Raw genomic sequence first — 27,607 nt, forward strand, 5'->3', positions numbered from 1 at the left:
TTAAACCATAAACATTCACTTTTTCTTTTTATTAAGAAAGCATGCACAAAAATAAACTCGTGAGACCACGCCCCTCTCTCCCTGACCACTGACACAAAGCGCGGGGGCCACACCACGCTGGGGGGGGCCTGCAAGAGCCCCCCTCGGGGACAGGCCGGCGTCCCCCCTCCCTGCAGGCCGGTGCCCGCGCACCCTGCAGAGCTCCACGCCGCCCACCCGATGCCTTCCCACGCACTAACAACGCACATTTATTTCAGGGGCAGAGGAACGAGGATAATTTGCACACTGACCGGCATGTATTTACATATGCAAATGAGGCGCAACTTAATACGCAAATGAGGCAAATATGCAAATGAGGAGCACTTGGATACGCAGAAGGAGCCATCTTGGTTTGGTTTTCTTCTGGTGGTGTTTTCAGACTTCCACAGGGCCTGCTCTCAGTAACATCCTCTGCAAAGCACTAACTGGCACCTACCAGAAGTTGTCTCTCGTGGTTGTCTCTGGTGCCACTTTCCACAGAAACCCATCACACACGCTTCCAAGCTGTATCAGTCCCATCCAGAGGCAGCAGAGATAACAGCTGACTCCATGCTGAAGTTGTCTGGGATTCCTCATTTCTCTTGGAAACACTCAATGATGAACTCCCCCCAAAACACACACTTAAAAAAGAAAAAAAAAAAAAAAAAGAAACAAACAAAAATGCCCCCCCCCCCAATACAACGAGACTCTGTCCACTTCCCTGACAAAGATCCAATTGGTTTATCCCTACAGCAAATTTAAAAAGCAATGCTAGTTCCCCACCTTCCTGCAGTCAGAGTAGGCGTTATTACTCCCCTGTCCCAGGTCTGTCAAGCGGCCAATGATGTTTTATTTCCATCTTGGTTCCCTTCACTGGTAAATGGGGAGTAAGTGCTGAGGGGAGGCTTTACACAATATTAAGAGGAAACAAGAGGTCTGACAGAACAGAGTCATACCAGAAAAAAGGGGAACACAGGACACAGCTTTGGGGAGGAGGCATCTCAACACTCACTCCTGCTCCTGCACCTTTCCACCTTCCTGATTTGCAAGTGCTGACAAAACTCATCCTTCAGGATGTACCCTAAATTCCATCATCTCCCCAGCTGAACTGCAAGGGGTCTGACCCACCCTCCTCCCTTTTATACTACACTCTTTGGCTGTTCAGTTTAAAAATCTGCCCCACTTCATCCTCTCTCTTCTAATGCACCTCTTAGAAAAACCACTTTGTGAGGGCCTCCCGGTTGTGTGACCAGAGGGTCCAGAAGTCCCCTAATGCACCTCCACACCGAGAAGCAGCTTCCTCTTCCCACCATTAGCCCATTCCCAAAGTGGGAACCACTGACAGAGAACTCGCACCGACGCAACAAGGCTCCTGTTGCTGGCACTCTCAAACTGCAGGCAAGGACAGTCTCCAACGAAATACGAGGGGTGGAAGGCCAAATAACAACTGAACAAATACTGATGGGAGAAAACTTCCAAATTTGCATATGCAAGAGCCTCACTACATATTTTGAACAAGGGCTGGAAGGGGTGGGGGGTGAAATGAAAAGCTCTGGGGAATAGAATTTGCTGAATCACATGTGACACCCCTGACTGCTTCTTTTGCCTGATGGGTATGTAGGCTTCACCTGGAGACTGCAAAAGGCAGTGTAGAAAATAGGTCAGGATTCCCTCAAAATCCCTCTCAGTCCTCACAGATGGCACTGCATTCCAAAACCTCTGCTGAAATACCATCTCTGCCACATTCTCCTTTCTCCAAACTCAGGTCTGCCCTCACAGCTCAGCTCTCCCTACCTCAGGGATTACCCTCTCTTTGTACTTGGGAACTTCTTTTCTTGCTTTTCCTGCCGGTGCGAGAAAGTTCACAGAGCTAAGATCACCCCTCCAGTGTCCCTTCAGCCCCCTGACCTTTACAACATTTACGGAACAACATAACTACAGGCTCCCAGGGTCCGTTAGGCTCTCTCACTCCAGTAGCCAATACGACAGATTCACCGGCCACCTTGAAGGGAAAGAGGGATTGTTAAACGCAAAAATTGACGGAGGCAGAGAAAGATGCACTCGAGGATTCAGCCTTCCGAGGTCTTTTCATGGCACCAAGGACCCATCTTTCCGCCCTCCACAGGGCGCTACGCAACACGAAAGAGCCAATCTGATGCGTCTGAGGCCACCAGAGGAGGGGGAGGGCTGTGCTCAATTATTGGTAATAATAATAATAATAATAACAATAATAATAATAAACAAAAGAAGAAAAAGAAGATAAAACAGGACGCAAGGAAGGATTATCTTCGGCAGCATCTTGCGGTGGCTTCTCTGGCGGAGATAGAGAATATATATCTATATACAGGCAAGGCAGGGAGGCTGGGGAGGGTGGTGCTGGCACCATTGACCCCATGTCCCCCTCCCCTCCCGCGTCCTTCACAAAGGACGGGCTATCAAGTCTGTAACTCGCTAGGTGATCAAGTCCCAGTCGAAATCATCGGGGATTTCCTCATTGGCGCCTGGAGGCGGCCCTGGAGGCCGAGGGACCAGATGGTGAGCTGAGCCAAAAACAAGAAAAAAAGAAGAGAAAGGAAAGAGAACAGTTAGAATAAAAAATGCCACGCTTTTTTACAGCGGGCCCTTGTGCAAAAGAAAGCATAAGCGATTTGGGCCTTCTCCATTCCAACAGTTTACCAAGCATGGATTTCTCCGTCAGACAGCACCTACCAATGACTGTAGGTGGTCTGCTGTGAAATTCGCCACAGCAGCTTCTACAGAGGTTAAGTTTCAGTCTCCTTAACTTTCCTTACAGCTGACTGCTGATAGAGCACAAAGGACTTCATCATCAGAAGCTTCTCAAGTAAAGTTGCCTTCAAGCAACCAACTGAGGGGGAGGCTGAGCTAGAAGACTATTTATGTGAAGTGAAAGAAATCAGGCCGCTGAAATACTAAACATTGCCAGAGCTATGGCAGGTCCCTTGCAATCCAGGCTCCCTCTCTACCCTCAGTGCTCCGTTTGATTAGTAAGTGCATTGGGAGAAATGCACAAAGGGCTTGGGAACCAGTTCTTTAACATTCATTGGTATAGTATGTCTTAATGTCACCCCTTACCTGGGCGATTATATCCTGGAGAGTCCTGGGTGGAAATCTGGTACATAGGAGATGGCCCGGAGAAGAGATGGGGAGGCTGGGGCTGACCATAGGAGTTCACTGTGAAAGGAATAAAAAGAGCCCCATTAACGTTCTGGTCAGCTGTCTTGGCCCTGACTGGGTGGCAGCTCAGCCACAGAGCAACTCACTCAGACCCACGGGATACTGAGGAGATGTGCAGCTGTTGGGTCCTAACTATAGCTTGGTCAGGGATCCTGTTCTTGGAACCAGCAGAAGTTTCTCTATCATTGTAAAAGAAGAAAATTTTCATCCAGAAACACCACAGGCTGGCTCAATATAATTCATTTAGTTCAGTACTAGATGACAGACACCATCACAGTTCTGTCAAGACCATGATATCCTCTGTGCTCTCCGCAGAGTGCATCCTCCTACTCTTTGTCCAGTCAGTATTTCTCCAACATGGGTGTAAGAGCTTCCATCTTTACAGCCCCTACAGTCCCTGCCATCTGGAACAGCAGTCTCTCTACCTTGCAATTCCTTTCTGTTGGTCACCTACAAACACACCACCCCCTTCTCCTTTTATGGGTTTACCTCTTAAATGTATTTCTGCCTGGAGAGGTTGCCTGTCCATGGTATGCATCACATAATAACGGTCTGTCTAGGCCACAGACATAGGACATCCTAATTCTTTAAAGCCAGAGGAAGGGGAATTGTATGAACAGCTCTGACAGCCTAGCCCTGAGTTGCTCAGTGCTACATTGCCTGGCAAGGCTGCAAGTAGTTTAGGATATTCACAGAACTGGGCCTTCATTTACACATCATTTTAGTCTCCCTCCTCATTACCTTGGTTCATGGACTGCTCCTGCTTGCCACTGTTCAGGGCACAAGAATCAGAGATTCGGGGGGGCTGCTGTGGGCCAACCAGATGAGGGAGCTGACCAGTCTGGGTAAGAAAGTGATTAAGGGAGTCACAGAGGTTGGCAATATGGTGTTGATCCAGCGTCCAGTTCTTCCGCTCAGCCTGGCGCAGACTCTCCATCAACTCTGCAGGGGACAGAGGACAATGTCAAAGCCAGCACTCACACTGTGGTCCTCCCTGCAAAGGGATTTCTGTCTTCTACCCCTAAATCCTACCTTCTCCCCACAAACCCAACTTCAACGCTTCAAATCTGTCACCAAACTCCTGGAGAGTTCCATATCTAGGATACTGTCTCACTGACTCAGGTAGGGGAGGGAAAAATCTCAGTTAGCTTTCTGACATACTTTTATGAATTCAGCCCCGCTGCCCAAATTCCTGCAGCATTCAAGTGCTTCAGGGACTTTAGCAGAACCCATTTTACATGAGGTAGGACACCTCATTTTACAAATAGAGGAGTTGAGTCACTAAGAAAGCCATGGACTTGACACGGTTACATTGAAAAAAAGATCTGGGCACAGCACTCACATATTCTAGACTACAGCCCTAGTCACTGAGTCACTAGGCCTGGTCACTAGGCCAACACTGACCTGAGAATTGGGAGTGCTCAATGCTAGACCAGTTCAGCCGGTTTACCATCTTGAAGCTTTCCTTCAGGGAATCAATGTTGGAGCACCAATCAGGGGGAAATGCTGGAATGAAATAGGGAGAAGATTATTCCAATACAGGCCCCCCTTTCCCTCCAGCCCTTAATATAAAATGATTGGCCCCTCTTCACCAAAGAGCCTGATGCTACAGTGGCCAGAAATCTGTTCTGTCTCGGAAGACTGGGCACGGTGCCTCCTTTTTCTTTTAGCCCCTGACTTTATCCTGCATCCCTAAACAGAATCCCAAACCGAGTGTGAATGTATCCTCTTTTCCTTCAGTAAGGAAGCAATTTTCCTTTCAGATTTCAATCATAACTGGCTTTCACCCTTTTTCCACAAAACACAGGAAAAACTCTCGTGACATTTCTGCCTGGGGGCTCCTCACTGCTCCCTCTTCCCCCACTGTTCTTTCCATCGCTCCTGACTCACCAAAGCCAGCATTGTTGATTGAAGCCTGTGACTGCTGCTGCTGCTGGTGCTGATGTGGCTGCTGCTGTGGGTGGGAGTGTGGGTGATGTTGTTGATGCTGGTGGTAGCCTCCATGCTGCATTGGGGGTGGGTGCATGGACATCACTGGTGGAGGGCCATAACCTTCACCACCCTGCTGCTTTCCCCCTTGGGATGGGCAACCCTCCGGGGTTGGAGTGTGAAGTGGGGGAGCAGCACCCACTGAGGAGGGGCCTTGCTGCTGCTGCTGCTGGTACATGTAGTAGTTGTGGTTGGAGGGCTGCATGTCACCAAGGAGAGAAGAGAAACCTGCCGAGTGAAAGAAAGAGGAGGGAGCTTTAAGAGCTGCCTGGACCAGACCTCCACTTAAATTATCCATCTCTAATTTCACACTGCTCATCCTGCTATTTATGAAGCTTTCAGAGTGCCCTCTACAGGCTGCCAACAACTATCACCTGCCCGGTTATGCCCTCACTGCGCTCCAAATTCTGTTCAAAACAAAAGGCTCTACGACAAAGCCCCATCAGGATTTAAACTTCTGGTACAGAATTAGGCTCTTAAACTCCTCCGTGGATTTTTTCTATACTTTCCAAAGTAACCCATGCTCTCCTGAAATGTCATGCACATGTTGTTTTCCTAGAAATGACCATTAAACAAACTTAAACAACAAAACATTTAGAAAACAGATAACTTGATAAATCTGACTTTTTGTTTCCAAAAGCTCCCTTCAGTTCCCATCTTACAAGCAGCTTGGTTGGGAACCTTCACAATTTTTCTCACACAGATCATCACAGGTCACACATTCTACTGCTTTTGTACACAGAACACATTGCACACATGAGGGCTCCTTTATTGCTTTCATTCCTCCTGACTCATTGGGTGTGTCATTTCTATCCTCTTGTATTTCAGGCGTCCCCTACAGGCAAAAGTATCAGGTGTTCTCCGTTCTTCCCCACATCAGGAGCTCAGCATATCTGTCTGCTCCCCCAGCTCATTCTCCCCTCATGCTGTGGAATCTCCAGGAAAAATCACAGAGAAGGGCATTACCCACCACTAACCTGAGCTACCCATTTCTTACTTTGAGTACCTTTACGTGACCATCTGCAAGCAAGCCTCAGTTTTTTACTAGATCCAAAATCAACCCTCAGAATATCCTACTACTGCGATGAGGCTAAAGGATGAATACTGCCATCCTGACTCAAAAGTTGCCCACAAAATTTCCTCAAAACCTGCAAGTTTTCCTAGACTAGCTTACAGCTGAAGACTTGGAGGAAAAAAACCAGGCTGCTGCTAAGCTTTTACAGAGACACACACTGAGTCAAGGTTCTTCTCTACATTTTTGTAGCTTGCTCATTCTACACCACCTCACACAACAGGCTCCTACTAGGAATCTCAAGTGCCAGCATGACGAAAGCAGTAAAAGTAATAAATTTTTATTTCACTGAAGCTACAAGTTCAGGAGGCTCCTCCTAGGGTAGCAAACTTTGTCTGCATAGATGAGAGGCTCATCTAATAATTGACAGCATAGGTGAGAGACTCATCTAATAATATATTCCTTTTTACACCAGACTAGTATTTAGAAGAGTGTTTAAGGGAGGGAACAACTGAAGAGTTTTCTGAAGTGTTTTTTCCGTGGACACCTCATCCCATCTCATCCCTACAGCCACTGTGCCCTCTGCTGGCTGCTTCCTCAGCCCCAGAAATTCAAGCTATGAATGGAGCTGTCGGCTCCCTCTTGCACGCTCTCAATCCACAAAAACCCAATTCTCAAAGGCCTTGTACAATCCTAGTTTTAACAGATCTGAGCGATGACGACTTTCCACTCTCCATTTGGAGAAACTCCACATGCAGCAATCCCCTCCCTCTTATGGTTTCTAGCCTGACAGTGTGAACACTTCTCCGACATGCTTTTCTTCAGGACTTCATTTCCCTAAGCTTCTGCCATTTTAGTATTTGCTTTTGTGTCAACACAAGGTATTTTTAAATCATTATCCTCTTTATTCTGAGAGAACTAGGGGGAGCAATAGATAAAGGACATGCAGATTTCTTATCTGCTCCTGGCAGAACTAATTACAGCATGCCAAAGAAGGAAAGTCTGTTTGCACAGGCTCCTAAACGAGGAAGGATCTGAGAGATACCAAGGATAGATCAGTGGACAAGACTGTGTGGGCAGATACCTGCCCACCCCACATGACGCATACGGTTACTCACCGTGCTGAGAAGAAGATGATTTCTCCAGCATGGATTTGTAGAGATTTCGGAAGGACCAGCTAAGATCCTGGAAGTTGATCTCAGAGTAGGAGAACTTGAAGTCATGGTTGGCACTGTACAGCGGGGGTGGCACATCAGCCCCTTCACGGCCCTGCCCCCCTGCTACAGTAGAGGCAACATCCACAGGCCCTGCACCCTGCTAAGGAAGGCAGAAGTAAGGCCTTTAGCTTGTACTAAGTTTTGTAACTTGAGACAGGGATCCAGAGACTAGATACAGGTAGAACATGCACTGATATCCCATATTGCTTAGCTCATCTCCCAGCAAATCTCCCCAAATGCCATTTTCCTTGAGGAAAATCAACCACCACATTCCCTCTGCAGCACACTGGCTCCAGCCTTTTCTTCAGCTACCTAATACCATTATATACCTTTACCCTTATCCCCAGCCAGCCCTTGGTTAAAATTCGCTTCATCCTTATTTTCTTGCTTTTCCATTCATGCACTCCTGCCCCTCTCCTTTTCTCCTCTTCCCCCACCATAAGGCTTCTATCCTTTCCCCCACTGCTCACCTGGCTGTAGTTGGCAATAGGGGTGGTGCTCTGGAGTGACAGCTGAGGGGTGGCCTCAGGTGGCAAAGAGGCTTCTGTGCTGACTGGAACAGCCCCTCGGGGGCTTTTACTTGCCTCTTGCTCTGGGGAGTCTTGTGGTATCTGTGGATGGGGAAGAAAGAGAAAAGGAAAGGAGCAGAAATCAAAAACAGATGGAGAAGTGAAACTGCAGATGGGAAGCCAGCTCCCCCGCTGTAGAAGTTCACGGCTTAGAAAAGAGGAGGACTGGGCCTTAGTCACTGAAGAGTCAGGATAAAGGACTTTAAACAAGATTAACTTTGCTACTGAACAGCAGCAACAACAGCCAATCAGCAGGACATACATGCTAGTTCGTTCAGTCCTAGCCTTTGTCTCCCCATCTGTATACCCTGCCCCCAAAACAATACCATGGTCTGGTGCTGGAAGGACTCCTTGAAACAAGAAGGGCATTCCCCCTCCTGCTCCATGCTGTCTGGAAAGAACAACACTCACGTCATCATCTGGAGGATGCCGCCTCTTGCGAGATATATCTGGACACGTATCTATTGTCCAATAAGAGCCCTGGAAAGAAGACCCATTGGTGAATGCATGATTAAAACAGAGAGCTTCCTGAAGCAGGGGGTTACTGACTCAAAGGACGCAGCACCAACTAAACATTAGGACCACAAGGACCACCCTCCGGAACATCAGACAACTTGGGTGTTGGAAAGAGATTCCTCTCTTGCATTGGGCTGTATTGAACAATGAGGTACGATGCTACTGGTGGAAGGCAGAATGCTCTACATTTCCCTCACTCCAAGACAGGACACCAAGAAGAGCAAAGGATGTTTTGATCCAAGCTAGGCCAACTCTTCTGGGCCTGCACACCCCCTTCAGTACCTTCCTCACAACCTGAATTCGTTATTGACTGATGAGAACCAATTCAATGTTCAGATTGGGCAGAGACAGCGAGAAGGATCGCTCTCTTTCCATGCTTGTGAGACTGCACTTTGAGTACTGTGCCCATTTGGGGGGTTCCCAGTGCAAGACTGACACTGCCATGCTAGAATGCATCCAAAGAGGGGCCACCATGATGGTTAAGAACTAAAACACATGATGTACAAGCAGTACACACAGAGGGATCTGTTTAGCCTGGACAAGAGAAGGCTAAGGGGATCTAACCACTGTCCTAAACTGTGTAAGGAGACTATAAATAAGACAGAATCAAACTCTTCTCAAAAATGAACAAGAGGCAAACAAACATAAGTTAGAGCAAGGGAAATTACAATCAGATATACAGAAAAAATTCTTTATAATGATGGTCGTACCAGTTGAATATCTCCAAAGATGGAGATACCACAAAACTCAACAAAGAGCTCAACAACCCAATCTAATTGTCCCTGTCTGTGAGGAGGATGGGGGTGCATGTTAACCTCCAGAGGTCCCTTTCAACATAAAGCAGTCTATAATTGTGTCTGTTGTTTTCTGAATAAGTAGAAAGAGAACTCTAGAGTGTGATTTAGCTCATTTCAACCTCCAATTGAAATCTGGATTATCAGTGACAAGCACAGGACAGGCTTTCATTATAAGCCCAGCCCAACGTGCCAGTGAACACCTGCAAACATATACACTGAAGTCAGTTAGGATTTCCTGGAATGAGCCATATAATCAATGGTATTTTTGAGCAGTGATCTTCAAAGATATACTACTTCCATTTATAGACACCAACCGAGCACCACTTAGTCCTTTAAATATAACCTGAAAATCAAACGGCCTGAGCAAGTGGCCCTTTCTGGTAACTTTAGGATGGAGGGGAAGAGACAATCTTTCTGTGAAAATACACAGCTTCTTGTCCCCACCATTTCCCTCTGCTCGTTTGGTTGGGTTTTTTTAACAGAAATAATATCTGCATGCCAAGATGCCAGGTCTTGGTTTTGCCAGCAATTCGCCTTTACAATCGATATATACTAACAGAGCTTTATTAGCCCTTACTTAGCCAACAAATTTGTAAATTCTTGAGTTTTACTTGTAAATTATTTCTATAGATTTGAACTATCTGATGGTGATATCTTTTTCCCAGCACCAAATGTTTTGCAGTCTAAATAGGCAGTAGTTCTGCTCTCACTTCCATGGGTCTTGCCTCCACGAAACCCATGATGTCACAACATAGTCCTGCTGTTCACCAGTAGCCAGTATGGGCTTTCATAATAGAACAGGATGGACTAGACCCACATTTTACACATAAAGATCAAGAAAAAGAAACAAAACTAAGAAAGTACATTCAAACCCTTTTTTTTCTTCTTCCATTATCTTTAAAGTCAACTGAAGATCACAGATAAGAAAAGTAATTGCTAAAACCATTAAGGCCCCTTTACAGGTTCCCTTTAAGTGAATGCTTCTGTAGCCAAAGCACTGCAGTAAATCTTACTACTGCTTCCATTTTTGCCTACACTTTAGGTTTCAAATTCCAACCATGAGTTAGAAAGGGCAACCCCAGCTTATTCCCTTCAGTTTTAAATTGCTTGACCAGGAGCATGCAGATTTCTTACCTTCCCAGGATCATCTCTTGGTCGAGGCACCTTCCGAAAACATTTATTCAGAGAGAGGTTATGACGAATAGAGTTCTGGTGAGAGAGTAAGAGATACAGGTAAGTGCTAAAACAAAAACAATACAGCCTTCTGAGTATGCCCAGGAGCAGGTAGAGAAAAATAGAAGGATGGTGCATACTCAAAAGCCAAAGCTCACTACATATACTTGGAACAGAGCAGAACAGAAGCTGCGGAAAAGAGAGAGATGAATTAGGACTAATAATATGGGGCTGATCCACCTATACATGTACAGAAGGTGCAATGAAAACAGTATCAGTGTGATGCAGAGGTTGGTAGTGATGTGGGTTTTGTGGGGGTTTTTGTTTTGTTTCTCTTGGTTGTTGGTGGTTTTTTTGCACACTCCTCCTTAAGGGGCCACCACATGCATACAAAAAAATTCTCAGAGAAAACGGGACTTCTGGCTCTGTATTTTCTCCAGTTGGTCAACTTAGTTTCACATCTGTCTTTTTATTTTGCTCAATGAGGGCACTTTGCACAGAATTAAGAAAACAAGTCTTGTAATTAGACAAAAAAGGTACTTTAGCGATGCAAGTCCTCACCTTCCAACCAATACCAGCATTTTTGTAGTAGGGAAAGTTGTCACAGATCCAACGGTAGATCTCACTAAGTGTCATCTTCTTGGCAGGTGATGAGTTGATGGCATATGTGATCAAAGTGGCATAGCTGTAACGTGGCTTCCCATCTTGGTGCACTGCAGCCTCATCCTTGCTCAGGGTGGCATTGGGATCTGTCGGTGAGCCTGGGGGACACTTTCGGGCAGCTCCTGGAGGTCCTGCTTGTGAGGAACCCCCTAATTTTTCAATAGTAGCCCTTAAAGTAAGCTGTGGGAGCCAGTCTATGGAAGTGAGGCTGCTTTCCAGGTCAGAGGCCATGATGCTGAAAGCAGGAGTATCTGTGAGGAGACAGGAGCAGAAAGGGAACTCCTGAGACATAAACAAGGTGAACCCTAAGAACAGAAACATCCATTTGCATTCCTCCCTCCATTTGCTTCTCCCCCTATCACAAATACCTCTGTGAAGATCACCCTACTTCACATACCGTACTCACAGCTAGTCAGAATCACCCAAAAAGGCCTATGACTGTGTCTCTGGGAGGATCATCCTTGCTGACAGTAGCTGGGACAGTGCTGATGGTAACATTGCTAGAACAGTCTCACCCAGAGCATCCCAGCTGCTCCCAGGTAAAGAGCTAAGATCTATCCAAAGAAGTGGAGCCTTTTCAGCAGCTGTACCACATTCACTCCTTTACTACGTAAGCATTAAAACCTTGGGACCCTTCCTGCAATCCAGTAGGTTTACTGTGTCAGGTAAGAGGAAAATCATAGCTAAAAGGGAATACTCCTTCATGCCATATACAAACCACAGTTTAATTAGATCATCTGGAAAAGTCAGGACGGTGACTGTCTTAATTTGGGGAAAATTCATTTCTAAGGCCTAGCCTCTCTTTTTGTATCAGGTGACATTATAATGAATCCTATTCCTTAGAGCTAGGATTACATATCTCATTTTAAAACACCAAGATCATGCATAATACTATATATAGATAATTACATCTACCATGTCGAGGTGGAACAGACTATATTAAGCTCATAATAGTTAAAGCTTTGCCTACCATAACCCGTTTTTCATAAATATACATATAATTTTATTGAATTAAATCTTGCTTAATTCACAATGTAACAGGCAAGTATTTTCCCCAAATCTGAGACACAAGACAAACTTACTTGTCCAAAGTCACACAACAAGTTTGCCACAGGGTGGAAACAGACTCAGGATCTTTCCTCTCATAAATATTATCTATTTCCTCTCATGAAAATAAAACACACCTGTCCAACATGACTAGCACTTGTACCCAGGGTTTTCTACTTAACAATTATATCAAGAAAATATTTAGCAGCGTGAACTTGTATGAACTTATACACTTAGCACCCAAACTTGCATGCTGTCTTTTGTAGCAGTCAAGGCAGCAGAAAGATCATCATTCTTACTCATAATTGGCTGCATCACTACACTAGGAGCAATCCCTTGAAGTCTGGACTGAGGTGGCTAAGTTTCCATGGCCACAACCTGCACTGCTCTGCACTTCTTCTTTGCATAATGAGAAGAATCATATCTTGAAGGGCTACAAGTTCTGTGTCTTTCATTTTTGAAATTAATTTTTTAGAGGATTAGACGATACTATCTTTGAGCACGCTAGCGCATGCAAAAGGTAAACGCGCAAACACACATGTACATACTTACGTACACACTCATGTAACAAATTAAACACATGCATACATGTAAGAGAACAAACCAACATGAACACACTGCTCAGGAAAGATTCATCAGCAGACACCTCCCACCGAGTGCATCACTCAGATGAGTGGATCAGATGAGACAGGGAGACACCCATCTGCATGAATACCAATTAGATACTCATTCTAAAAATAGGTATTTGACAATAACACAGTGTGGATGCACAGATCCAGAGACAGATGCACCCAGCATTTTGACACAGAAGCTCCCCATTCTTCCCCCACAACCATATGCATTATACCGTGCACTTCTGCACTGAAGTGCTCTCACAGCACAAAAGCACTTAAGAGCCTACACTCCAACACGTTTGTATGCACTAAACCTTTCATTTTCATGCATGTGCTCATCACACCTCTTAAGGCTCAAACACCTACACAATACCCCCACAAAATCCGTCCCTCAACCACCACAAGCAGTGGTCCAAAGCCCTGCGCTCAGAAAACACCTCCAAATTGCACAGCTAACATACCACTCACGCTCATTGCACGCACTGACTGAAAAGTAAAATTGCAGCACTACAGCATCTGTAGCAAGTGGAAACATTTTTCTGTCTGGGGAGGAAAGGAAAAGCCCAACTGCTACTAACTTATCTATCTACACATCTGCCACACTATCACATATGATAGCGATGACTGCTCGCTACACAGCTAACTAGACGATCAGAGCTGCAAAAGGCTTTCCATTATCCACCCTCCTCAAGTCGTTGTTTATTGAATATAGAGCTTTTTGGCCGAATTGATCTAATCTCAAACATTTTAAATTTAAAAAAAAAAAAAAGCAGCACTATTCCTTCCTGAATTATACAAGGAAAAAGCAACAACATATTTTTATCCAGTGGGGATAGACAGACGGCTGAGGTATCCACGTAACTGAAACACAGCTATATTTGCATGGCAACTTTACAGGTTCAGCCCTCACTAAAAGTAGCATTCCACCTGGGTGAAAACAAACATGAACTAAGTATCAGTTGAACGCTTAATTTTGTAAGTGTCCCTCCTATAAATTTTAATTTCCACAGTGCATGTTAAACCATTTTGAAATATCAGTTGTGCTAACAATACAAACCCAAAGTAAAATAAATACAAATTTCCCAGCCACCCTTTTATTTTTTTTCTTTTAAGACAAGCACAGAAATCAAGAAAATTAGGTTATAAAAGCCTATGGCAGATTAAGATACCAATCTGAAACACCAGAAATTCAAGAAGCAGAAGAAAACACTGCAGTTTTCACATAGCTTCAGATTTGCCCAGGTTATGTCAGTAGAGCATTTGGGATGATTGGCTATGCAGTAAAATGTAAGGTTGATATGCAACACACCCATCATCAAATACACAAGCTTTTATGTATTTGTGTAAAATACACTTGTCAGGGAGACAAGCAAGGTTAGAATTGGGTCACATTACACCCACGCTAAGAGTCTGAATATTTTCATTCCCTGGATAATAAAAATCTTTGATAAAAAAAAAAATCCCAAAATCTTAAATAAAAGAATTCTGTGTAAACATATGCACTAATCACCCAGTACTGGAACAACTACCTTTCAGTAAAATATAGCAGATCTTTAAGAACATATAGGCTAGACAGTAATTTAGGACACAAAGTGAAGACTCAGACCCAACAGTAATCACATAGGAAGTTTCAAAGCAGTGGAATATGAATTTTTTTCCAAGTTTAAACTTGATCATGTTACTGGATTTATAAGTCTGCATCCTGGTGATATGGGATCTGTAATAATCAGGCAGTCAAACCTTAGGTAAGGTAGCAATTCCAGAACACTGTCAGTGCAAAAATAATTTGGTGTATTTGGCTACTAAATTATTTGAAAGAATACTTACTATAACAGTAATACTTGCTATAATTTATGCTGTGTATCTCATTCACCTGATCCAAGCAGTACACCAGCTTGATACTACTTAATGGTACGATAAAACAAGTCTGCAGCCAAACCAGAGCAGCTGATGATGCTTCCAACTTTCCCTTCCCAGTTTACTGCCTGGCAAATCTTTCGAACTCTTCTCTTATGATCCCACTCAAACAGAGAAAAAAAAGATACTAATGACTAACAAACACATTGAACTGAAATCAAGGGTGTTTAAAAAAAAATCCTACCATATTAGCAAGCCAGAATTAACGTCGAAGAAGTAAAAAGAAAGTCGAAGACCGGAATTCATAATCTCCCACTTTACAGGGTAAATGGTATCTGTTTATGTATTTGGCTGACTTTAAAAACCAAGGGTAAGGTAGCCAAGTCATAACCACCATCAACAGCTGGAAATTGACTGCAGAGTCTTAATTTCTCAAGCACTAACTAGTTCCAGTACAACCCCAAGTCAAGACAGGTCAGCGAGATGCAGAAATGGCAGCCAAGCTCTGATCCAAAACTACAATTAAACAGAAGAGAATCTGTCGGATTCCTACGAAAAAATCATTAAAGAAAATCCTAGCACTGAATACCTTTTAATAACCACTAATTCACTTGGGACTAGTAATACTTCACTACAGCCTTCCAGGAAAGCTACTGCCTTACTTTGAATATTTGCAACTAGCAAATCAGACCTCAGGCTGAAAATGCAAGCCAGCCTTCTGTCTATCAGACAGTACTATCCCTGCCGCTGGACTGAAGAAATCTGTATTTTGCCTGCCCTGCTATTTTGCAAATGCTTGCTCTAAGCCAGTCAGACCTTATCCAAGATCACTGCTACTTATATATCAGGACTGAAAAATGTATGAAATGTGGGGAGCAGCACTCTAAGCATCATACTGAAGGTAGTTAATAAACATCTGTAGCCTAAAACATCCTCAAAGGCTGGCCAGTCAGAACCAGTAAGGACTGAAGCAGGGAGTCATACAATGAATGAAACTATGCTGTGCACAGCCTACAGAAGATGCATGTTCTAGAATAATTATCTACATTTACTTTATTATATTTACTTTCACTGTTGCTTTATTTGCTGCTATTCCAATCCAATGAAACACTACTGGCAAAACATTCAAAGGAAACTCAACTTAGGTTTCTCAACATAAACTTTGAGAAGGAAGAAATGCACAACTGACTACCAAGCAGTGAGAGACATTGCTGTAGAACACCTATAAAAATAAGACCACTTCTATTTAGGTGCCTGAAACACAGATCCAGTGATCTAACTAACAATATCCATCTAATATCCTCAGAGATACACCTAGCTTCTAAGGTATTTAACCAACAAAAAACCTCAAACCCAACAAACTGGCAAAAAAGAACCATTTGACTGCAACCCTTCTGAAACAGAAAGAGGAGTGCAATGCCAATTAGAGGAAACCGCCTCAAAAAGTAAGGAAGAAAACTAACACATAAGAATACCACATGCATGGAGAAATGGACTCATTCTATCTACTTTGATGGGAAAAGGCAATTTTGATATACTTGTGTCAATTATACGTGCAAGAAACCTGTATTCTTATGCCAATACAGAAAGGGAAAAAGAATCTATTTTGTTAACTCTGGCAGGAAGAGAAATTTGCTGTTTTAAGACATGTGCTTTCCCTCAAAAATAAGGAGGTGTGAACTAAGAGGGCAGGAACAAAACACTTAAAAATCTTATCTTCTCTAAGCAAACATTCTCACTGAGAGATATGTGTTTCATGTAAGAAATTGGAAGAAAGAATACTGATTACCTGCATAGTCTGAAATTGTTATCCACCATTTTGGTAATTACTTGTGAGAAGCCTTCAGGAAATGTTTATGTTTCTGGAATCAAATCCAAAACGAAGAGAGAGGCTGCTGGGTATTGTTCATAAAATGAAACTTAACCTGGAAGGAGGGGTAGGTGTCATATCAGTGTATCAGCAAACCAAAAGAAAAGCACTGCAGTTTGGAAGTACACTTCTGTCTGCAGTGCCATATGAAAGGAGGAAAACTGCTCCCTGGGGCAAAAAGGTAAGAGAAATTGTCATACCCTAAAACCATGTTTCCCTTCTTTGTGAGCAGCAGAACAAGCCAAAAAAACATTTTCCCAATAAACTATAGGCTTGCAGACGTGGTAATAGGGGGCACACAGTTCTTACTAGTCATGAACCAAAAGGAAAAAAGAATTAAACCAAAGGAAGTTACTGCCACCTAAGAGCACACAGCGTGGCATCACCTATACAAATACGAACTGTCACAGTCTGCGCCTGTCCACTGCACAGGGGTCTGACTCTGTACCACTGCTCAAAACTACTTAGTGTGCAAGACAGAATGGCTTTGAATGCTCAATGCTATTTTATGTAAAAGAACACAGGTGGTACAGTAATTACGGCATACTGAACTGGAAATTTGCTAAAAGTTACAACACAACACGCTAAGATGGTACTGAAAAATCAGAGTTAGAAGATGAAAACTTTTAGACCGTGTATGGCTTAATATAAATCGCTGGACTAATCGTTTTATTAGAATTAAATTGTCGTACAGATACGGTCTTCCTAACAAACAGAAATCTCAACAAGATAAGGTTCATATTGTCTTGAGGTAAAATCAAAAGAAAACAAATTTGTTTTCATAAGTTACTAAATATATCAATATCATAATAGCACATTTTAACATAGGACCTTTTGATTCCCTCCATTTTGTGAAAAGTGCACGAGCAGAGTATAATTTTGTATTTTGTGAATGAACAGCCCTGACTGTACATGCATTCTTGGTACTAATGAAGCATGAACTCTTGTGGGAACTATAAAGACACCAAAACCCCCATGTTGGAAGTGCATCAGGATCCAATTCCAAAAGCAATTATGTACTAGTTTTGTACAAAACTGACAAAATGGTATAGTTTACAAAACCTGACCTGCTTACTTAAACTTATCAACAGACGGCATTATAGCCAAAGTCTAAAATATTCTCATGTCAAGGGATACAATATCTTTACAGGCATAAAAGGCTAAGATCAAGGATAGCTAGTGCCTTGCCAGATTTTAATAAGACCAACTAATCAAGTATTTTTGTTGTCTGCTATATAAACATGCAGCAAAAATGCACTGAGAAATACTATACAAACATTGCAGAGACCCCTCAGACAGTCTGAAAATATGTGTTCAAAGTAAAGATTAGTTTGCTTATTTATGGTGCTGCGTAAATGAAAGTGAGGAATACGTAACACCTGTCAAAAGAAACAACAAATGATACCGAGAATACTGGTATGCCTAAAATACTTTTGAGCCGAAAATTATTTTCTTTGTAATAAGACTACTATAAAAGATTTATTCTAATAATAAGCCAAATGTCCTATGACAACCCTCCCAAGAACAGATTTGAAGTAAAAAGTAAACCAAGCACTTTGAAGAAGCACAATGAAAATACATCACCACAGCAGAAATGTCTCCACAGCATCCCTCCACCCTCAGTACCACTACACAATATTTTACCATGGGAAGTAGGAGCTGTAATTCTAAACATATGCCAAGGCAGGCAAGAGAAATCTTTGGCATTTGCTTTAAGAATATTAACAGAACAATTACTCTTACATTGAGAAAGGTACTGGGTATTGTTTTTGGAATAATTCAAATTTATGAACACGTACCTGAAATGAAATATTCCCTTGGAAACCAGGAAGTCTGTGGTAGAGAAACTGTATCTAAGAGAAGGTATTTTCCCCAGCCTTGTGGGAGCACCCAGGTTGAAGAGAGGGATTTCAATTTTAGCTGCCTATGAGAATCCCATGCACTAGTAAACCTTCAGTGCAGAATATGCAAACACTGATATGATACCCAGATTGTCTCTGAAATTAGAGACATATCAGAAGTAGATCAGCATGCAGAATATCTTGCTTAGAAGATCTTCACATCATTGCAAAGATAGGTACTGAAACCCAGGTTAAAAGAATGCAACATGCACTTATAAATGAAAACTGTATTCTTATTTCCATTGAAAAATGGGTCTATCGGTGAAAAATGACTGTTAACCTTGTAGTTTAATAATAGTAATACTAGAAAGCTTCTATGTAAGAGAGCTCCCAGGGCTAAATGAATGCCAGCCAGGCACAGTGAAAATGAAAATCTGACTGCAAGTGGTCAGAACTTCTTCACCAAAGGCTGAACCACTGAAAATAGATTAGTCAATATGAACTCTGCAATAGTTGCTGAAACAAGCCACAACCCATTCCGTCCCACTTGTGGAAATGGGTATCAAGCACTAGCAAGAACTATGTACTGAATTCATAGAAAATAAGGAAATAGATATAAAGTGCAGATTAGTTGTATACCACGTGGCCAAAATGTACATACAGCAGATGCTCCCAGAGTTAAGTTTACCAAAGCACTGCAGAAAAGCCTGTTAAAGAGGAGTTTGGAAGCAAAGCGCAGCTGAAATTGAAGTTGGAGAATGATCAGAAGAATCAAGTAACACTGTGTGAAGCTCAAAAATTAGGTCTCAACCACTGCTTTAACATAATTCTTTTTCACTATTCTGTTAGCTGTTAAGCTGAACTAAACTGACTGAACTGTCTTCCAGGAGACAAAACACCTGACAATCCCTAACCAGGCTCACAACTTGTAAAGATTTGTACCAAGCTTGAAGGTCAAGAGGATTCAGAACCACCCTAGCAAGGAACACAAACCCATTAACAATTTCTTCTGGTTTAAAACACTAGTATTGTACATGGCTTTCTGCATCCTACTCATAAAATGCTCCATTTTGTGTATCATCCTCAAATTAAATCTGTTCATTTCCTTACAGACACTGAGAGAAGCCCCTCTTCCACACATTACTTGCCACAGTTGCCACCTTGCAACTGCAAGTAAATATTCTGCTCCAGCCCTGACCTTTCCAGTCTCTGAGATGTTGTGTCTTTGCTTAAGATGATCTTTTTTTACTTCTGTGATCATCCTTCATTACAAAAGAAGCCAGGGAGAGGAGGGTGCATATAACAAGAAAACTATCTCCGAGTATCAGTTAGACCTTTTGAATAATTTTCAAATATGCAAATAAGTAGTTTCCAGTATGTCTGGCCTCTAGTGGCTGGCAATTTTCCTATATGTATCAAGGTATGAGTCAGCTGAGGAAGAATGTGAAGAGATGCTCATGCAAGAAGTGGAAAAGCACAATGTCATGCTTGTGTTGCTGGCAGAGCAAAGGACAATACAGTAAGAGACGGTGACAGATAGGGGAGAAACATAAATGTGAAGGCCCCTTAGAGTGAGTGTAAGAAGTTGGAACCTTATGTGGTGGATGATAGCCAAAGAACAGGCTTGTCAAGGAGGAGATGGCAACATGTTGAGAAAACACGCCAGGAGGATAGCTTCAGTAATCGTGTTTTTAACAAGACAAGAAGGTAACACAGTTGTCAGCAGCCAGCAAGAACAGCGAGACCAAGATGGTAAATGAAGGAGAAAGCATAAGGGTTACCCAAAGAGACTAAGAAGAAGCGGGAGATTCAGGCCATGAAACCAGAAAATGAGTCCTTATCCTGTATGTGCAGAGCAAGAAGAGCGTGAGAAAACCCATGTTATGGGTCCCACTGTGGAGGCTTGCAACAGTGGAAAGCGTGAAACAAAAGGAAATCTCAAAGGAGCTTTCTGGACTTCCATCTTGGCCCCAGCAGTCTTAAACTCGCAGCAAACCATTCAAAAAAGATGTTAAGGTAGTACGCCAAGTTGCATAATTTAGTATCACTGGCATGACGGAAGTAAAGAAAAGCAAAGAGAGTATGCCAGGGGTGGGTCTTTGTGTCTAACTTATGAAAAAAATAAACGGAGGAAGGTAAATAGCTTAGTGCAGAAGCTACTGAATGAATGACTAGAACAGTAGGAGGGAAACCAGGAAAATACTGATACAAAAGTCAAGAGAGGACAAGATTTCAAGACTGGGCATGATCAAGTGTCAGAAACAGCAGGGAAGCCAAGAAGGATGAAGATGGAATAGAGACCCTGAGACCTGGCCAAGAAAAGGTCATTAGAGATCTTAGAAGCTTCATGGGAGTCACAATATCTATACTTGAGTCAACTTAAAAAAACAGTTTCAGGCTGCAGACATGGTACAGGATCCTTCAGTTTTGGAGTCACGGGTCCTTCCATGAAACAAAAATTAATTGGGGCATCGTGCTTTCACTGTTTCTTAATGTCACAAAAGGCAGCATATAGAGGTTTTGGGTTCAGCATCACATTGTAATTAAGGTAATCAGCAGCAAGAAGAACAGCCAGCCTTTCTAAAGTGTTTTTCATCCTTATACTTTGGAACCCTTACAAAGGATCAATAACCTATTCCAGGATAAATGGGAAGCCATGCATGGAGAAGTACGCAGCCCAAGGTCAGCTAGCAGAAGAGTAGCAGAACCACGCAGAGAACACAGGTCTCCCAAAACCCAGTTCTCTACATTCAACGCTTGTCTGCTTGGTTCAGGAAGAGATAAAGGGAATTTCAGAGGTAACTATTTTAGCAGCTTGTTTATTTTTCTCTGCAAGTTCCTGATGGGGAGGGAGAATTGTTTTGGTTTTACCTAACAATAGTTTTTTGGGGGAAACTGAAAATTCAGAAGCTTTGCTCCTTTAATTTGTGACCACAAAGAGTTCAGATTCCTTCCCAATTATTCAGATTTGAACTTTTAACAGTAATTACATATTTCTGCTATAATCAGCCACAGTCTTTATACAGCAGAGAGCATAAACAAAATTTGAATTGCTAATTGTAAAAAACAAAAAAGCAAATATATTTTCCTTGAGGTATAAAAACTCTCACCCGTCATCTCCCCCTCTCCCTCATTACTCAGTCTCTCTTATACATAAAAAAGGGCCAGAAAGGAACACAGAAAGGAACAATTTCTTCAATTCACATTAAGTAAACTGACCAGCTTCAAAAGATGAGGAATAAGGTACTGGGCCTTGCACAAAATGTTCACCCTAATTCTCAGAACCCAGATCCTGGAGTGCTGGAAGGAACCAGAGAACGTAACACAAGGGCTTTTCATTCTAACCAACTAAAATCCACCTATTCCTGGGGATGGGAAGGAGGCAGGGGAGAAGGGAGGGTGGGAGAATGAATGAGTCAGATGGATCATGGAGACAAAGCACCATTCCTCAGCCTAGCAGAACCGGCTATTTTCGGAGGAACAAAATTCTATTTATTGTGGAGTGGTAAAAAAGAACAGGTTTCTTGACATAACCTCAGACAAAAACCACTGTGTGTCCACAAGCATATAATCTAATGAAAGCCAAACCAAGAACAGGTCAAAATGCAGGTGTGGAAGTAAGAGCAGGGACTGTGAGCTGTAGTAAGAAAGGATTCCTGCCAGTGAAGAATCCTAGAGAGGAGATGAGGGATGCTTCCCTGATGAAGAGAGAAGCAGCATTTTAGGCCTATAGGACCACAGGACAGATGCCAAAGGGACAGCATGGAAAATGAGATGCAAAGAGCAGTACAGAGAGAACTGGGAGGAGGAGTGGGGTGTAGGAGGAAATGAGAGTAAAGAAGTAGGCGGGGTGGAAACATGCTGGGCCTTAAAGGTGCAGGAGAGGAGCCTGACTGTGACACGACCGTAGGAAGCCCAGGCCAGGATGCAGGAAAGGGTTCACAAGGGTCAGGAACTAGCAAAATCTGTGCGCTGTCTACCTTTAAGACACCAACTCCAAGGTTCATAATAGGATGTGGTAGAGGATGGGGCAGGTCAAAGACAGAGGATGAAACAACAGTCTAGTCCAAATCTTGGCAAAGCACCACAGGACACAACATTAAATCAATCCTAAACTCTGTTGCAAGGTCTCCGAATTTTGAAACATTCCCAAACTTAAAATGAAAATTTGCAATTAATTAGTTGTGAAAACATACTGCAGCATGCTTGCTCTCTCTAATACACATACACAGACTGCCTTGAAAAAGTGAAAACATGAGTACAGGGCAGAAATATGTTATAGATTTTTAAGTTCATCAAAGATCCCTCAGAAGGAAGACGGAAACAAAACCAGCAGAATAGATAGCAAGTAGCAATAGTGACTCCTACCAAGATGATAAGCACTTGGCAGTTCAACTGGATATTCTTTCTAAAATAACACAATGCGTAACAGCCAGCAATACAGAGAGTTAAATGTTTTTCCTTAGGCTTCAGAGTTAACACAACTGGAGAGTTGAAACATTTTGGAGATACTATTTCAGGCTGGTCCATTAAACTAGGCACTACTCATCTTCTCAAAGTTGTCTTTCAGACCGAAAATGCTAGAAACACTATTTTTTTCAAGTTTCAATTCTGAAGCATCACTCAGCAAGAGATCCTGCAAATGGAGCACTACAAAACACAGAGGGCTCTCTGCGGTTACAATTTTACCCAAGGTTGGGAGAAGCAAATGGAAAAATGAGTCCAAAAGCATTTCATCTTTTGGTTGCTAATGACCGAGATGTAATTCCTGGTGGACAGCTGTGTAAAATGAGATAATCAGCTCAGTCCTGCTCTTGAGGGACAGCTGTCCGTATCACAGTTGCCACTGACCATACCTCCTTTATGATACTTGACGTAAAGGGCCGAAGATCCAAACTGTGATGCAGACTGAATCTCCCACTATATGAAGGTCGGCTGAAGTTTAGGGGACGAGGCAGTAAGCAAAGATACCTGTACCTCTGCGGTAAGAAAAAACTTCTCCAGAGACACCAGCATTCAGCTGTATTTTTATAGGAAGACAAAAAAAAAAAGTACTACAGTAGTCACAACCCCGTCTTAGACTGGAAAATTATATCCAAACTCCTCAAACTGTTTATTGTATTTCATTCCAACTTTTCTGACTCCTTATTCTATCCTAGAAACTTGCCTACAGAACCAGATTTCAAGATAAAACCCAAGAACTTACAGAACACATACTTAAACATTAATATAACCTCATGATCTTTCAGTAATGTAATCCTTTTCCCATAACTCTCTAGACCTTCTCATTTCATTTTACTTAAGGGCTTGACCTGAGAAATGCTACACACTCAGTTCTCAGATAGGAGTGGAGCGCCCATAGGATAGGATCAGTCTGCTTCAACTTAAAAAGTCAACTTTTGGAAGCAAGAATGTCCAAATTTAAATTTACAAACCCATACACATATAACTAGGTGTCTCTTTACTCAAATGTTGAAGACTTCATTGTTCTGTTGAAGTCAGCTCCTCATTCCTGGGCATTTACAAGAATTAGGCTATTTACTTAGGTACCTAAATGTGGGTTTTAAAGTCTAATTTTAGGTGTTCAGGTTTAACATTCTTAATGTAAACTCTTAAAAGACATAGCACTTTCATTTAAATGTGTCTATAAAGTACCTTACACTTTTATGAAGATAAATAATAATCTCCCTTTTTCTTTTATGGATACTTTTGTATAAAATAAATGGTGCAGAACAGCTGCAGTATTCCACCTCAGAGGAAGCTGCATTTTCACCTGTGATAAACATTTCATGTAAATGCCATGATCACACTGAAGAGCTATGCTCTCTAAAAATTATTCCCTTCCTTAAATTTATCAGTATGTCCTATCTTTTGTATAGCTGTGTTTTAGACTACAAGATCTTCAGAGCACAGATTGTCTTAATTTTGTGTGTCCAAGTCAGCACCGAATGCCCTGTCAGCAATTAACAAATAAATAACAATTACTCTACAGCACACGACTTTCAGCCTTGTATGTCTGTCATGAATATTTAAAGCTCAGGCAGCAAATACAAAATCTGAATCTTTATCATAAAATAATGAAGAAAAAACCGTTTTATATACAGAAAGATAATTGTTGTTGGAGAGCAGAATTTTGTAAGGCTGGCATATATATTCTGTAAAGTGCCCAGGCATCCGTCAGAGCCAAAAGCACTTGAAAAATGTCAAGTCATTACTGTGAGGAAGGGGGCAGCGCAAGGTAAATTAACCTCAAGAGCATGAAAAGTCAGTTACCTCCTTGAATGTACAAAGGCCAAAATGCCTCAGTTATCTCTTCCCTTGTGCTAGATAACACACAGCTGTACTCAAAACAGGCTGATTGCATAACTATAGGGCAACAGGTAGGAGGGCATCTAACAGTACCCCCAGAACATATGTACGCTTCACGGTTCAGCCTTCCCTCAGAAAGAGGCACCTTGTGAAGCTATGGATAACTGTCAAAATCCTCTGCCAAAATGGGGAATCACTTTGGAGGGACCTGGCATCTTTTGTCTGATCTTGCTAGCAAATTACACCGAAGAGTTCCTTCCTCAGGGACTCCCTTGTTAACCATTGTGCTCCCAAATGGATTCCAGAAGAGTTCCTGTCCTGGCCAAGGACCCTTTGATCTTGGATTTCCTCACTGCTACCTCCCTGGAGAACAGAAACAGGAATATCTCAGGTGAGATATCCTTAGCCATGATTCTTCTGCTATGGGTATCTGCTTTGGCTTCGAGATCAAGGTCTCCCTTAGACTTGATTTCTCAGGAAATCACAACATTAGTGTCAGAATACTCATTTGTGACTGCCTCATTTACAAAAAGCAGCCAGCTTGGCTCACTCACCACGGCACTAGCATTAGGATTCACATTCCTAGCCCCTGAACACAGCATAAAACACAGATGAAGACTGGTGGCAATGGTATGGCTTCTTTTGGCTTTCAGAGCAGGTTCCACCAGCACTGTCACGATTTTCATTCCCAGGCCCCTGAGCACCACAGAACCCACTCTCAAGGGCACTCTTTCCAGAATTCATCCCGCAGCCCCTAGGTACATTAGGACACATATCTCGGAGTACGAGCACCGGGATCTGTACGTTCAGCTCCCAAGCACAGCGAGGTCTGCATCGCACAATGATTTTATTCCCACCGTTACAAGCATAGTAGGACCCACACGGAGAACAACTGACACTCCAACCCCATGGGTGCATCCTTGGACACCAGCACTACAAATCACTGATCCTGTCTCCTCAAAGCTTTTTTGGCCAGTATTACCCTTTTCAGTGACCCCTAAATGACAGAAATTAATTTCATACCGGTGATGATAAAGGCTGAGCCTAAGATTAATACACCAGTGAAAGAAAGTAGAAGGGAAAGGGCAGGGAGGTTTCTTACAATTAAACAGGGCTAAGGTCTCCCATAAGCTAAATAGTAAGAGAAACAATCAGGTCAATTCCATATAGCATATAAGGGATCTAAATGAGAGAGATGGATAAAGACACGCAGAAAAAAAAGCCTGGGGAGAGGTTCAGAAACAGAGAGTAAAGATTAAAAGGAAAGCAGATACGGTGAGAGAAGAGACATGGAAAACAAGGACAGAAGGCAAAAGAGGAGGACAGCTAGGAATAGAGAGGTGATATAATGTGGTCACTCACTCTTGTCTGGAAGATTTTCTGGAGGGAGGTGGATTATCTTCAGTGCTGGTTTCTGGGGTGCTGCCCTTCACACTCCTTCTCTGAGACCCATCCTCAGAGCGTTGCTGTCAGCTAATCCAAGAGCTTCTTCAAGAAATATTTTGGGGGGCGAAGGGATTGTAGATGAAATCAGGATCTTGAGTACTGAAACAATCTGCTTGGGATTGTCAGTCCCCTAAAGCTGCTGGTTTTATCCCAGGATGGAGATCCTCTCTCCCTTTTGGCAGCTAACTGCTAAAGGGGTGTTCCCCTGGGAGACAGCCTTTCCACTGATTGTCAGATTATTTCAGAGATCAATTTCCCCAATCTCCCTACCTGTAAATCTCTCTTCTTTCCCCTAGATGCACCTTGTCTTTAAGGGTGGGCAAATTTCTTTCTCTGAAAAAATTCTTGCTATCTCTGCGGATATTATCAGCGAAATCTGCCTTTTCTTTTCCCTGTAACTGGGAGGTGTGTCTTCTCTCCTTGCACAGGATATCTGAAGAAAACCGTCTTGGAATTAGGGGATGAGGGATCTTCCTTGGGATGAAGGATGAGGTCAGTATTGGAAATTACCTTTATCTCCAGTGGTTAACAGCAACTGAAAAAGGGAAGAATATCTAAATTCTGTCTCCACTTTCTCTCCCTTGTTTTGCTTTCTCTGCTGCCTGCTAAGCAGACGTAAAAAAATAAAATTACTAGGTAAGTATCTGTAGCTCCTGCTTATTTCTGTCTTGGGGACTGCCTCTCTTGGGCATATGGGGTTTCTTTTGTGAAGGCTCCCCTGTTACTATCTGGTCTGGGGAAGAGCTGTCTCCTCTGCTCGGGGGAGGAATTTCCTCTGTAGCAGGGGGGGAGTAGGTGGTAAGGGTTATTCTCACAACCCTCAGAAACCGGGGTCTGAGGATACCTCTCCCCTAAACAGGTATGGAGGGAGCTCCAGGAGGCTCTATTCCACAGCGAGGAAGAGCAGACCTGCTTCTAGATAGTTACCAGAGCTGGCTGCCGGGGGCCTCTGCCCACCCTTGGCTCGTCACCCGCGACGGGGGCAAGTGCTAAGCTCCCCCACCAGTTGCAGGGAAGGGGGGTGGCAGGCGGGTGCGCCCCGGCCTGCCAGCGAGGCGGGGGCGGCGAGGGGCCGCCGGGGTGTCCCCCCCGCCGGGAGCGGGGCTGCCTAATGGGGTGTCCCCTCACGGCTGCGGATGGGGCGGGGGGCGGCGGGCAGGGTCTCTCCCCCACCCCGGCAGGCTACGGGGGTGTCCCCCCACCCCGGCTGCCCGGAGGCTGTCCCTGGCTTCCCCCCAGGCCCCAGCTCCTCTTGCCCGGGCCCGGCTACCACGGGAGGCCGCGGCGGCTCACGGGCCTGCGCGGGGCTGAGCGGCCGCCTCCACCGCCTTCCGCCGGGCCTCGGCTTCGTCCCCGGGGGGCTCCCCGGGCTCCGGTGCGGGGGGCCCCGGCCGGGCGGCGCTGAGTCTCTCCAGGCCCCGCCGCTCCCGCGGCTGCTGCTCCGGCTGCTCCGGGCTGCGGCTCCACTGCAGGC

General features: G+C 43.5%; 1 protein-coding gene across 5 annotated transcripts; it reads right to left on the reverse strand.

The window, feature by feature from the left end:
* On the reverse strand, positions 1-27,607 carry FOXJ2 (forkhead box J2). Of its 5 annotated transcripts, none has more exons than XM_074871975.1 (11): positions 26,050-27,607; positions 11,048-11,400; positions 10,448-10,522; positions 8,412-8,480; positions 7,902-8,042; positions 7,333-7,528; positions 5,104-5,430; positions 4,618-4,719; positions 3,955-4,155; positions 3,112-3,210; positions 1-2,558 (listed from the first exon to the last, which is right to left on the reverse strand). In XM_074871975.1, exons 2-11 carry the CDS (start codon positions 11,378-11,380, stop codon positions 2,470-2,472), a joined length of 1,632 nt encoding a protein of 543 aa, XP_074728076.1. In that variant the 5' UTR covers positions 11,381-11,400; positions 26,050-27,607; the 3' UTR covers positions 1-2,469. The 5 variants fall into 5 exon arrangements, with proteins under 5 accessions (XP_074728076.1, XP_074728073.1, XP_074728075.1 ...); XM_074871972.1 differs by adding an exon at positions 23,235-23,398 and having other exon boundaries at positions 7,333-7,531; positions 7,902-8,480; XM_074871974.1 differs by having other exon boundaries at positions 7,333-7,531; positions 26,050-27,606.

The sequence above is a fragment of the Strix uralensis genome, chromosome 5 (genome assembly GCF_047716275.1).
Source record: "Strix uralensis isolate ZFMK-TIS-50842 chromosome 5, bStrUra1, whole genome shotgun sequence".
NCBI classification, from domain to species: domain Eukaryota; kingdom Metazoa; phylum Chordata; class Aves; order Strigiformes; family Strigidae; genus Strix; species Strix uralensis.